The sequence below is a fragment of the Podarcis cretensis genome (genome assembly GCF_951804945.1).
Source record: "Podarcis cretensis genome assembly, chromosome: 12".
NCBI lineage: Eukaryota > Metazoa > Chordata > Lepidosauria > Squamata > Lacertidae > Podarcis > Podarcis cretensis.
This window is the reverse complement of record NC_137181.1, coordinates 35660937-35674347: the sequence shown is the minus strand read 5'-3', so window position 1 is coordinate 35674347 and position 13411 is coordinate 35660937. Positions and strand designations below refer to the sequence as shown.

Here is a 13411-nt window from a genome sequence, read left to right as displayed (position 1 = left end):
TTCTTTAATGAGGAAATCTAATTTTTGCAGGTCATGACACATGTTAAGACTCATTTCCCTTTACATCCAACTGCTGGATTTCATAGAATTGTTGGAAGGGCCATCTAGTTCAACCCCCCTGCAGTGCAAGAATCACAGCCAAAAAATTCCAGACAGATGGCCATCCAACTTCTGTTTTAAAAAATCCCACGAGGGAGAGTACTATCTTCCGAGGTACTTTGTTCCACTGTTTTAACATCTCCTGCAGTCAGAAAGTTCTTCCTAATGTTTAGTCAGAATCTCATTTCTTGTAATTTGAATGCATTGGTTTGAGTCCTATCCTCCGGAGCAGCAGAAATAAGCTTGCTCCATCTTATGTGTGACAGCCCTCCAGTTTTACTGTGTTCAGGCTAAACATAGCCTTATTATTTCAACCTCATCTTTGTAGTCTTCAGACACTGGGTTGTTCGTTCATGGGTTGGACAAAGTAATCTCTTTGGTGACACTGCAGAGGAAAAATGCTGCATATGCATAATCAATAATGCCCTCCTTTCCACATACCTACAATAATAGTACAGACAGTTGAACCTTGACAAACCTTAGTCATGTCTGGGAGCCAGAGACTGCAGCTATGAAGCTACAGAAACCTAGAAGGTACTGTTATTTTTTTTTTTTACAAACCTAGCTTTCCTGGCAAGAGCGGGGTGGTGATATATCTGTTTGTTAGTTGTGGCTTGGAGAAAACACCATACTTCAAAAAGAGTCCTGGCTACTTGTGAGGAAGCCATTCCTAAGTGGTAAGGAATGTACCAACAAATAAGCCACTGTTTAGTTTTCCATTAGAATGTGTTTGACGTAGTATAGGGGGCACTGCTATGTATTCATCCTTTGCACGCACAGAGAAAGAAGATCAATAATTGCTTTACCAGTGTCCAACATTTCAAAAGCTCACTGGGTCAGCCCATCAGTTTACATCAGTGGCTAAGCAAAAGCTTGGAACGTCAGGAAGATTTGACCAGACCTCTGTTAGTCTTGGCAGTGGCAGAAAAAGAAGTATACAGTGTTGCCGTGAGTGAAGCCCAGTGCCCTAATGGGGGATGCAGAGCAGAGCAGTCAGTGTACTGACAATTTGTTGAACAGAGATGGGGCTCAAAAAAACACCCTGCCTTCCCCCAAAGAATAAGGGGGGTAACTAGCTGAGGAACCAGTTGTCATAATCTGCTAAGATTTTGATAAGGTCTGAATATGTACATGCCTATACCTATCCACCACTTTGGTGATGACCTCTGGCTGCTGACTTGCCAACAAGCAAGATTCCCTTGGGTCTACTGTTCCCAGTATAGTGTCTTCAGACACACCCCTTAGCACTCAACAAGGCCCTCTGCTCCTGGTTTCAGTTTGGGATGGGGGGTGGTGGGAGTGTCTTTCTGAGGTTGGGTGTTTCCTGTTTTTTTGTTCTCTGTTTTATTTTTGGAGGGATGTAGGTGATTTGCCAGTTGTTTGTGAGAGGATCTAAGCATAAACCGTTTGGGATATTTTTTTAGGCCCCACATGACAGCGTCCTAAATTTCCAAAAGTGACCCTAGGCCTAAAAAGGTTGGGGACCTTACTATGTCCGGACTCATACTTGACATCCAATAAAGATTGATATGTCAGTACATTTAACTCCATGATACATGTTCTTTCGGTTCCCAGAAAAGTCCAGGATGCAGAAGTTAAGAGTTGGTGTACGTAGCCAGATGGCAGTTCTGAGCGAGTCAGACTATTTCCTTCTTGCTATGCCTGAAGAGTGCCCAGTAAAGTAGAAGGATGGTGAGAGGAAGCTGCGTCAACTTTGTAGTGCAGTTAAGAGAATGAATTATGAAATATCTGGTCCAAGCTTCACTTCAGCTGTGGATTTGCTGAGTGGCTTTGGACAAGTAGCTGTTTCTTGGCTTCAGCTGCCCACCTATAGGTTGGGTATTGTAATACAGCATTGCCTATCAGGGCTTTTCCGAGGATTACTATGATAATGCGTTTGGATTTAAGTATTTAGAAAAAGTACTACATCAAGAGATCTAATGAGGAAGCAGGACAAATATGACTTATTTGGTTCAGTAGTACTTACTCCCAAAAGTGTACAGAAAACTGTACAGTCTTTAAGTATTATTAATTCACTCTAACTGCAAATGTCTATTAGGCAGGCTTGTTACTTATATAATAGAAATATCAATTATCAAAGTGCATACAGGCATACAGTGCATACAGGCACATTCCAACATGCAGCAGCCACCCAAACAAAACCCACTGCTGTCTTTTAAGAATATCATCTTCCCCCTTTGGGAAAAGAAAATCAGTCTTCCATCATGCCTTTATTGTGGCTATCAGAAAAGGAAACATCAGCCAGGCTCCCTTCCATTGTTCCTACATTCAGCTTCGGAGAGCCTGTTACCACCCTCCATCTGCCATTGTGCAGACTACCAGAGGGATGTGGGGAAGCAGCCACCCCTGAATTGAAGCAATTTGTACAACGGAGCGTAATGAGCTCTCTCTAACCAGTACCTGAATGGGAGTGCTGTTTCAAATCTCAGTAGCAGCAGCATGAAGGGGTGGATAGGTGGCCTGAAAACTGAAACATGCAAAGGAGAAGCAACATAAGGTAATTTAAACAAATTGCTACTTTTTGTTACTATTTCTTTTGTTGATGTAGTTTCCCACTGTTGTTATTTAATGACAGGTTAGCTGCCTACTTGTGGGACGCGGGTGGCACTGTGGGTTAAACCACAGAGCCTAGGACTTGCCGATCAGAAGGTCGGTGGTTCGAATCCCTGCGACGGGGTGAGCTCCCGTTGCTCGGTCCCTGCTCCTGCCAACCTAGCAGTTCAAAAGCACGTCAAAGTGCAAGTAGATAAATAGGTACCGCTCAGGCGGGAAGGTAAACAGCGTTTCCGTGCGCTGCTCTGGTTCTCCAGAAGCAGCTTAGTCATGCTGGCCACATGACCTGGAAGCTGCACGCCAGCTCCCTCGGCCAATAAAGCGAGATGAGCGCCGCAACCCCAGAGTTGGCCACAACTGGACCTAATGGTCAGGGGTCCCTTAACCCTTTAGCTAAGCTGCCTTAGGATGTGAAGATGCCAAAAAGTGGAATATAAATCAAAGGCACAAAATTGAGTGTGAGCAATGTGATATATGTAGTTTGACACACACACACACACACACACACACACACAAATTCAAATTTAATCTTCCCCAAATAAAAGCAAACATAAAAATATGAAGAGCCCTTGCAGTCTGAAATGCATCTGGTCTCTAGCAATTTTAACCATTACTGTAGTTCGTTCTCTCTCTCTCTCTCTATATATATATAGAGAGAGAGAGAGAGAACTAATACATATATGGATCCCATCCCCTTGAAAAACAGCCCACTAAAGATTCTGTATGTTCACTGGCCCTAGAATGTAAAATGTCTGTTGTGAAGAATGGAGTAGAATATATTGAAAGAACAGAAGCACTCTGTACTGCAACCTTTTGTTACAGCTCCCTTGGTAACATTACATCTCATGTTTAACATTTTCTAGCTCACTTTTGGAATGAACATATGTTGAAAACATTTTGATCTACTAAAAGTAAAGGACATTTGCAGTAAACCTGATATAAACATGGTATTAACCCATAATACAGATGCGGTGCAATGAAGTAGTTTTTTAATAATTTATTTGGTTTATTCTCCATAAGGCCCCAGGGTGGGATACAACAGTACAGTATAAAATATTAAATATTAAAATCAGTTAAAGCAGCAATAAAACAGATTGTCTTTTACTGTAAACCCATACAAATTTTTGTTTTCTAAAAAATATATTAAATATACTTTTCCAAAAAAATATCATGGTATAATTTAGCTGTATATTCTCGATCCATAATTTTCAAGTAAAATATTCAGTGAATACTGAAATGGTGTGGTGCTGACTCCCTGTTAAAATTGGCTGTGAGTCTTGGGAGTAAAAATGCATACACAAATTTAATAAATACATTAAATATCATAAATAACTGCAAATAGCATATTCCCAATTAAAGAAACAACATAGTGAGTTCTCAAAAAGGAGAACAACATGAGCCTCTGCTTCAACTGCAGATGTTTTGAGAACTGATGTGCCCAATTTTTAAAAGGCATTAGAACTCCTGGCCTCTCATAAGACACGAAGAGCCCTTGTAGTTTTCTGCATAAATAAAGTAAAATCTTGAAGTATGAAGTGTTTGGTAAGTGTAACAGTCCAGCCTCTGTGTTCTCGAAGCTTTGCGGCAAGAATTTTCTGAGCGGCTGGATCCGGCAAGGTCACAGTTTCAGGATTGTTCATCTGTTAAGGGGAGGAAATAGTAAAAGTTGTTGGTTATGATGCTGTTTTTTTATCAGATAAATGGATTTTACTCATCTTCAGGCAAGATGCTAGTTGGAAGTATTTACAGACTGCAGAACCCTTTGTAACATGCAATGTTATATGTTTAAGTTATCTAGGAGTTCTCTAAGAAGAGGTATTGATGGTGAATCCACTTGTGGAACTGTAGTCCAAGGAGAATAGGGGTCTCCTAACAACTCTTTAACAAGCTACAGTTCCCAGGTTTCTTGCGGTAAGCCATGACTGTGGAGGTTTTCTATAATCAAGCGGTAGATGAATTTTATTAAATAAATATATTATAATGCTTTTAAGCGCATAATGCAGATCACTCAAAGGAACAGTTATGCATACACTCTTCCCATCCAGAACCCAAAATATTGTTGGATACAGTTTCTCTCTCCGTATTCTCTATCTTAAACCAAACTGTTCACACAGCTAACTTTTGTAAGGGACAAGTTCTGCATTATAACCCCTAACCCTTTTTCCTATATAGGAATTAATTGGGTAATGGTAATAACTCACTGTTTCAAAAGTTAAGGACCTACTTAAATTGCATTTTAAAATACATCTATAGAACTTTACACATAGACAGGTCCTAATTCTACATGGAGGGGGAAATTGAAAAGTCTTTCCCCCCCCCCCTTTGTCTATCAACCTAATACATAGTCTAATACATTATTAATAAGGCTTATTGTTACAGCTGTCATAAGCATAACTAACAATGGTTTTTTAGGTTATATATTTGTTTGTTTTTCCATTGTAAACCACCCTGTGATCCTCGAATGAAGGGTAGTAAATAAATTTAATAAATTAAATAAAAAGAAGTAATACACCAAATGGGAAAAAATGTTTCCATTTAGTGCCTATAGTGTTATGTGTCCTTAACCAGAGTGCATTGTGTGTTGTCTTCCAGAACTTCATAATCTTCTCCCTCCATCTCCTTATCTCCCAGAACATTTATGTAGGATTAAATGTAATAGAACTTACCATTGCTCTCAAGGTATTTGCCAGGTGCTGTGTGCTTGGCCGAAAAGTTTCTGCAGTCTCAACAGAAGCCTCTTCTAAATATTCAAAGAATGTCCCGAAAGCATAAAGACCACTTGAAAGTCTTCCCAGACATGTTTCCTAAAACAGGAGAATAAATAAAAAGTTGTTAACGGAAATTTATGAGTCAGAAATATTACACTCATTACATTCCTTAACAAATATTTTATGGTGCAATAAAACTGTATGACTGGGGTAAGCCGTCAAAATACTCTGAGATGAACAAAATATTACGAACAGCTTTGGAAATAATATGGTTGACTATATACACCAAACAATCATTCCTACTTAATTCTTGCTTTCATGCTACACAAATGCACAGTCTTTATCAATCCAGACTATAAGTGCTGTTGCTTATGTAGTTAACATCAGCAGGCTTAGGGAAACCTCAGCATTTGGAAACATATTAAAAATACTTAGTTCTAAAAAGGGAAACTCCAAAAAGAGCACAATGAGGTCTGAGCATGTTCAGTAACCATAGATTGAATGCTCCTTGACTGGGAATGGGATGGAGTGGCAGGAATCCTGAACAGCAGAATTCAACCAGCATTTTGTTGTTGGTCCCACTGGTAATGTATTAATAAACTTGCCTTTTCAAATCCAGTGTCATAGCATTTATCTTCTTGAGTGATCTTTGGAAGATTGAGATTATTCATGGCCAGTTCCATCTTGCCTTGACAGGCGGCCTCCTTCTTACATAGCTAGTAAAACACAACAAGGTTTAATCAGACTTTCCCCCCCATGACCACTTTAATGTTATATTCCAGACCATCCGTATACCCCATGGAAGATGTAAATCTCTCTCCATCACTGACATTCATTAGGTGGTCCAAAACTGCCTTTCCTGTGGTCTTCTGACCCCTGCAGCTATCCCTAATCTGAAGATGCAGCAGTATTATTGGCAATGCTAGGTCAATTTCAAATTGGAATTGTAATGTATACTGAGAAAAGGGGATTCTGAATGTCAATTTGCATCTGTAACTCCCACTTTTTAAACATTTCCTATAAAAACTGACTTAGGTGTGCCCCTGCATTTTGAACTTCCCTGCAAAATATTGGGTTCTTCACTATGTTTAGCCAGGGTACCAAATTTCCCAACCCCGGAAAGCAGAACAAAAAACAAGACTTCAAATCTCAAATCATTCATTTTTCTATAAATCTTAACTTCTTTGGTGAATATTAGTATGAAGTAATAAGTGAATAAGGAAAGAGGACAGGAATGTATTGAGCACTATATTTTTATGTATAGAAAAGCACATACTGCTACTAAAGCAAATGTGTATTCCTAAATAAGGGTGACCAATAGAAGACAATACATCATGCTGAATGATTCTTCTAGAAATACCCAGCGCTTCGCCATCACTCAAACTCTGCCTAGCAGCCCATATCTAACCATGTCACCTCAGAAGTAACTCCCAGGTAAGTGGCACACAAAAGTGCTAGCTTGGCCCCACGACTGTGGGAGCCTGGGGCCGTGGGTGCCATGCAGCTTGCATGGCCCTGGCACCAAAATTTGTGGGTGCCTGGCCCCTTCATGGGGAATTTTGTGGGTGCTCGGGCACCCAGGGAGCTGGCGGCACCTATGGCAGCACATAAGACTGCAACTTAAGTTTTTATATATACAAGGAATGTAGGTTTTAGAGGGTTACTGTATGGAGGCTCTGAAAGTATGCCATGTGCATGCCACGTGTTTTTTTAAAAAAAATTACACCAATTTATGACACAGTAAAATGTCTCAGTGGTGTTCAGAAAACCAAAAATATAAATAATGCACAAAAGAATAACAGCTGAAATAACAGTAGAATGCCAGAAGGTATTTTTAAAAATTCATTCAGAAAAGGCTTGAGCAAATGAAAGGGTCATAATCACACTGAAAGAATAGATTGTTGGAGGAAAGGTGTAATAGGCTGATGAGATAGCAATACTAACTGCACCATCTGGACCAAACTCAAGGGCAGCCCCATATAGGGTGCATTGCAGTAGTCAGTTCCTGAGATTTTCTCTGCCCAGGAATGGCCATAACTGGCCAATCAGCTGAAACTGGTAGAAGGCACTCTTAGCCACAAGTGACAAAAGTAGCTCTACAAATTCGTTCCTTCAAGGAAGCACAACCCTGGTCCAGAGCAGGTAATGAACGACCAACTTCCTGACATGGGAACCGCCTACCCACATGGTTTACCTGTTGCTTTATCATCCTTTGCTTTGTGACATACTTTATATACATAAGCTGTTTTAAATAAATATAGTTCTATTAAATGCTTCCTATGTGTATACTGCCCTTTCCTGGTTTTGCTCTGAAGGTTTCTGCTCTACATTTCGGTATCCTCACAGTGTTGGATGAGGGTACAAATCCCCACTCAGCTCTGAAGCCCAGCAGGAGATCTCTAGTCACTTCTAGGCCTAACTTACTTCACAGAGTTATTATGGGGCATAGGAACCAGCTCCTAAAGGCTGAGGTTCCTTTGCCGCTGCCCTACCAAATATTTGAGGTGGTCGCATCCCATAGTTGATGAACATTGCCATTCAAACGGTTTGAGAACCCTGTAGCCCACCTTTAGCCCCTTGGAGGAAAGGTGGGATATAAATATAATTTTAAAATCCTTTAGAAATTCTTGGGGGCACTTCAAACAAAATTCTTATTGGGCACTTACATTGTTGGGAGTTACCAAATAATAATAATAATAAGCACTGCTCAGTCCTGTACCCTGCCTTTCCTGGGTTCCTGTACAGGGCTGGCCAACTTCCAAGAGACTGTGATCTACTCACAGAGATAAAAAGTGGCAGTGATCTACCCCCTTTTGGGGGGGTTCAGATCAAAGTTGTTGACCTTCTTTAGGGAGGAGAAAAGCCCCGTTTTTAGGGGTGCAGGGCAAAGGTGTTGAGCTATTTTTAGGGGAGCCAAAGTTTTTTAACTTCTGTGGGGGGAGCCACTGATCTACCGGTGATCTGCCACAGACATCCAGTGATCTACTGGTAGATCATGATCTACCTGTTGGACGTGCCTGCATGCTTTTTGGCCGGCTAGAATCCACTTCACTGCTGCTGTTCGTTTGCAATACATGCTTTTCTTATCTCAACCGTCCTTCTGCAAAGAGATCTGTCTCTAGCTGCTGGTGTCCTGGGAGCGCAAACGCCCCAAGGCGTTGTTGCGAGGCTCTGTCCGCCCTTGAACCATTGGAAAGATGCACTCCCTTCTCCAGGCTTAGGAGCAAGAAGGAGCTACCGCACTAAGCTTGAAAAGTTGCAACACCCCAGCTAAGAGAAGGAAAGGAGATGCCCGAGTCCCCGCCCCAAGAAAGGACGCGCGCTCGTTTCCCCTGGCGCTCTGCGCGCTCGCTCTCACCTCTCGAGTCAACCCGGCCGCTCTTCCCTGCAGCCAGCGCGCCAGGTCCACGCATTTCTGCAGCTGGAGGCGCTCGGGTGGCACCGTCCTGGCCGAGGAGTCGTCGCTGAATTCGGACTCCCCGGAGGAATCCCCGACAGGCATAGCCTCTGCCCTCAGGAGCAGCAACAGCAGCAGCAGGAGAGCGACGGCAGCCCCAAAAACGCCTGATGGGAGAAAAAGGAGGAAGTTAGGCAAGCTGAACCAAGGAGGTTCCCGCCGGCTGCAGCTGCGGGAGACGCTCCCTTGCAGAACGGGAGGAGCCCGCCAAGGCGGCTGCCAACTCACATCCCAGCGGAGCCTGCATGGCCTTCTCTTCTTAGGCTTGACCCTCTTTGCTGCCTCGAGAAGCTTTGTAGCTTTGGGGGCTGTAGAGCTGAGTGAGTTGTAGGGCATTTCTGAACCTATTTATTGGATGGCTCTGACTGCACTTGGGGAAATCCAACGTTGATTAAGAACTACCGCGTTTTTTTTGCGGTGGTTTCTTTTTTTTTAAAAGTAGTATAATGAACCATGGGGGCATCTGCTGGGAAATACTGGAGTAAGGCGTGAGGTCACAGGGAACTGAAGATGTCTTTTAGCCTACTTCGATTAATGTTCTTGTGGACCGCTTACAGACTTAAAGGGAGGCATGTGCAAGGGAGATGGATCACCTCTCTTTCATTTCCTCTCTGTGTGTGTTGGAGCAAAAAAAAAAAGTTCTCATGAAGGAGTGAGAGTAGTCATTTGAGATAATAAACAAAAAGCAATTCAGCTTTTTCTTTGGAAAAGCTCTGTTATGCTGGCTATGGGGAAATCCTAGTCCAAACTGCATCCAAACTGTTCCATAGCAGCAGGGAGTGATCACACCCACCCCAAGCAGTTCCTATGACTGTGCGCACATGTCATGTACGCGTGGGAAAGCACACAGCACAATGCAAAAAGTAGGTGGGAGCCTTTGTTGCAAGCACAGAAAGGGCTGCCCTGCAGTATGGAGAACAGAGTAATGGTACACAGCACATGTGCAGCCCATTGGGGACTCGCCTCAGGTGCAATGATAGCTCCATCAGTATTTGATCAATGCCTTGGCCACCTATGAGGCCCAGGGCATCTTATGTGAGTGCCATGATGCTTAACAGTGCGCTTCAAGACCTTGGAGGCTTCCAGCCTCCTGCACCTGCTAGAGAGCTGGCTCACAGGCCACCAGTGGCTCCTAGGGAGATTTCTTTGGATGGATGGGATAGAGCTGTCAAGGGCCTGGGGGTCATTCTGCTCTCCTCCACTGATAATACAAATTACTAATCAGTATGCAGAGATAGCCGTCCCTTCTCCTTCTGACACTCCTCTCCACCCAACACTTCTCAGCCTCCAGGCCCTTGTCCAGGGTCCAAACAAACTCATAGATCCACCCTGAAAAAAATCTTAGTAAATAGAGTTCCTGGAATATGTCGACAGCACTCTGGTCTCTCGCTGTACATAAGGCTTGCTTTTATGATCAGTCGCCAAGGTTGAGGGAGCCTCTGCAGGCTGCTCTTCTCTGTTATCCTGGGATTATATTACCTGTCCTCACTTCAGCCTCTGATTTGTTCACATGCTTAAAGTGTGAATCAGGTTGAAGGGAGTAGAAAGATCATATGTTGCCCTTCTGTGAATCAAGGTGCTGTACGTAGTCAGCAAGGATAAATGGCTGAAATGCACTCAGTTTTCTTTCTGTAGATAGAGGTCTCTGAATCTCAGTGGCTTAAGAAATCTCTCTGTTAAGACATTTTAAGGACATCTTCACCGCAAAATGCTAAAAAAGTGGTTAAAACAAAAAGCAATGGACATCAAACAGAAAAATAAAAAAACCAAAGGATTTTCTCTAATATGCTTATTATCTAAAGCATTTTTACAGCAAGTGCCATGTCAGCTTGCTTGCAGATGATTAAAGTCTTGGTAAAATACTTAATGGTAACACATCACTATCTTTATATATTGTTAAATACAGATAGAGAAAAGTGATGCACCATCTTATTGCAGAAAGAAGCACTCTGGTTTAATGCCCATGACCTGTTCCATGTACACATACAGAAAGTCATTGGAATCACACGTTTACGTTAGGCTAGTAGATAGTTACCACCAACCATCATAACTACCTCTATCCAGGTTATTTCTGTATAATGCAACAGGAATTTTGTGGCTGTTGCATGGCAAGATCTTTGGTTCCTCTGCTTTGTTGTCACACAATACAAACTAGTTGGGAGATTTTAATGGAAGAATCTGTTCTTCTCCCTTCTACTCCCCTTTTTTGCTTTCAGCTGAAACTATTTTTAAAAATGACAACTACAGGCCTCCTAGATAGTATATAACTAGACATTTGCTCAAAGTACTGTACCAAACAAATTGCCTGTGACGTACTGGGGAACTCTCTGGGTGCATTGCAAAACCCTTAGTCAGTGCAGCTTTTCAGATTTTTATGCTTACTTCCTGGAGAAAAAATGATATGTCATGTTCCCATTTGGCTTTGTAGGACATAATTTTTCTATGTGGAAAGTATTCAAATCAAGCCTTCTGTTCTTATGAAAAAGCGGAACAGTAAACAAATAAAGCCAACAGAGTTATAAAACGTCTTCTGCATTACTTATTGGAATTGCCACAAAATCAGTGCCAAGGATTAAAAATTGATAGTGGCCCTTTAAAAAAAAATCTTTATATGATAAATTGCCTTGAACAATCTTATCAAATCCTACACAGGAAAATGGGATGGCAATGCTAGTGGCATTGTGATCTCTTTTTACTCTTAAGTCACAAATGTTGGGTACACACATGACGTAGACCATACAGTTGCCATGAGACAGCACAGCCAGGAACAACTAATGTGAAGAGGCACTATTTGTGTGATCAAATGCAATCACAGCAGTAGATATACACTTGCTCCAATTACTGCTATGAAGGCAGTTCTTATTTAAAAGGATGACATTTCATATGACTTTTTGCTTTTGTTTCTAATTAATTGTTTTCATGGCGGTTATATTACTGATAGTTGCTTTGATCTGCCAGGAAAGACAGTTGCAAAATCAGTCAAATCATTTAAAGAGTGCTTGCGGCACGCAATAATAGCACTGGAACAGACCTCAAAAGCAATCTAGTCCAACCCTGTGTGCAGAGAATCCCAATGGGTAGAGCTGAGAGAGATTAACACACACACAAACACCAGTTTCATCCAACCAGGCCTCTGTAATACAAACCAGGTCAGCTTCCTCAGCCAGGATTCTGGCCTGTCACTGGCCTGCTGTTGACAATCATAGAATTATAGAGTTGGAAGGGACCTTGAGGATCTTCTAGCCGAGGAGTAGTCAACCTTTTTATACCTACCGCCCACTAATGCATCTTCCTTGATGGTAAAATTTCCTTACCGCCCACCAGTGCTTGATGGAAGGAGGATTCAGCTTGTGCTGTAGAACCCCCTACTGCCCACCTAGAATCCTAAAGCGCCCACTAGTGGGCTGTAGGGGCCAGGTTGACAACCCCTGATCTAGCCCAACTCAATCCAAAGCTATTTAAAACGGGGATGGTATGGGGCCAACCAGACCCTGTTGTGGATCAGTTCTATGATTGTCAACAGCAGGCCACTGAATGGTAAAACCACAGCTATCCAGGACTTAATCCTGGTTCTTTGATGATAATAAAACTGTCTCTCCCCTCCATAGCTCCCTCTGCCTCTACAACTCTGATGGCTCCTCCCTGGGTCTCATCACCTCAATACCTATGAAAAAACATCTCTCCTTCCTGCACCTGTACCAATAAAAATAAAATGCAGATTTGAGTTTACGTGAGGGCAGGGGGACAGGCCCTCACCCACCCACCCCTGCAGAGCATTATGAATGTAGTCTTCCAACTTAACTTAAGGTTGTCTCCCACCCACCACAGCACTCCCCATGGGACCCCATTGCACAGAAATCATGTGCTGGGGGGGTCGTCAGTATTGAGGAAAACATTGAATCAGGGTTCTAATGTTGAATTCTAATGGTGTGCCCTCTGCAGCTGCTTCAAAGGGCACTGCTGCTATTTAAAGGAAGGATTCGATCATACACTGGCAAATTCAGCTGTCTGTCACAATTATAGTTGATTAGAGGGTCTTGTGCAAAAAGGCTGCTCCCCAAAAATATTGGGTTTATTGCAATAAGGAAAGTGAAGGGGAGATGCGGCTGAAACCACGGGGTGACATTTGGCGCACTGTCATCTAATCTCCACTCAAACAAATCAAGATGAATGCTCAATAAACACACTGCCTGGAAGTGACCTTACTGTCTTCTTACATTTTCTAGTCTTCAGTAGAAAATTAATTAAAAACGTTCAGTTTCTTGGTTGTTGCTTCAAGTGCCCAGCCTAAAAATAGCCTAAGAATTGCCATTGACGCTTGTTTTGGGGAAGTTCAGATTTTCTCTCTCTCCTGATAATAGTTCCGAAAATGATTTCCCCCAAAGGAAGGAGGAGTCATTGGCCCATTCAAAAAAATAATAATGAAAGAGATACAAAACTGTGAATGATGAAAGAAAACAGCCTGAGTTTCTCTGGACTCAGTTTTTTTATCAGTGATCCAGATTAAGAGGAGGAAGGAGTCCTTCTCAGACTTAATGCTGGTCCACACTTCTGCTTGTCCTGGAAAGCAGAA

The 13411-nt window shown here is 42.3% G+C and overlaps 1 protein-coding gene across 1 annotated transcript in view; it reads right to left on the bottom strand.

Moving 5' to 3' along the window:
• Positions 1-3070: 3070 nt before the first annotated feature.
• The window catches only part of IL6 (interleukin 6), a 73959-nt gene continuing 63618 nt past the window's right edge, over positions 3071-13411 (bottom strand). The window contains exons 3-6 of the mRNA XM_079947968.1: positions 8740-8945; positions 5987-6097; positions 5340-5477; positions 3071-4313 (exon numbers count right to left, since the gene is read on the bottom strand). Of these exons, the coding sequence (XP_079804094.1) occupies positions 4146-4313; positions 5340-5477; positions 5987-6097; positions 8740-8883 (561 nt within the window). The 5' untranslated portion in view covers positions 8884-8945 and the 3' untranslated portion in view covers positions 3071-4145. The remainder of the gene's footprint in view (positions 4314-5339; positions 5478-5986; positions 6098-8739; positions 8946-13411) is intronic.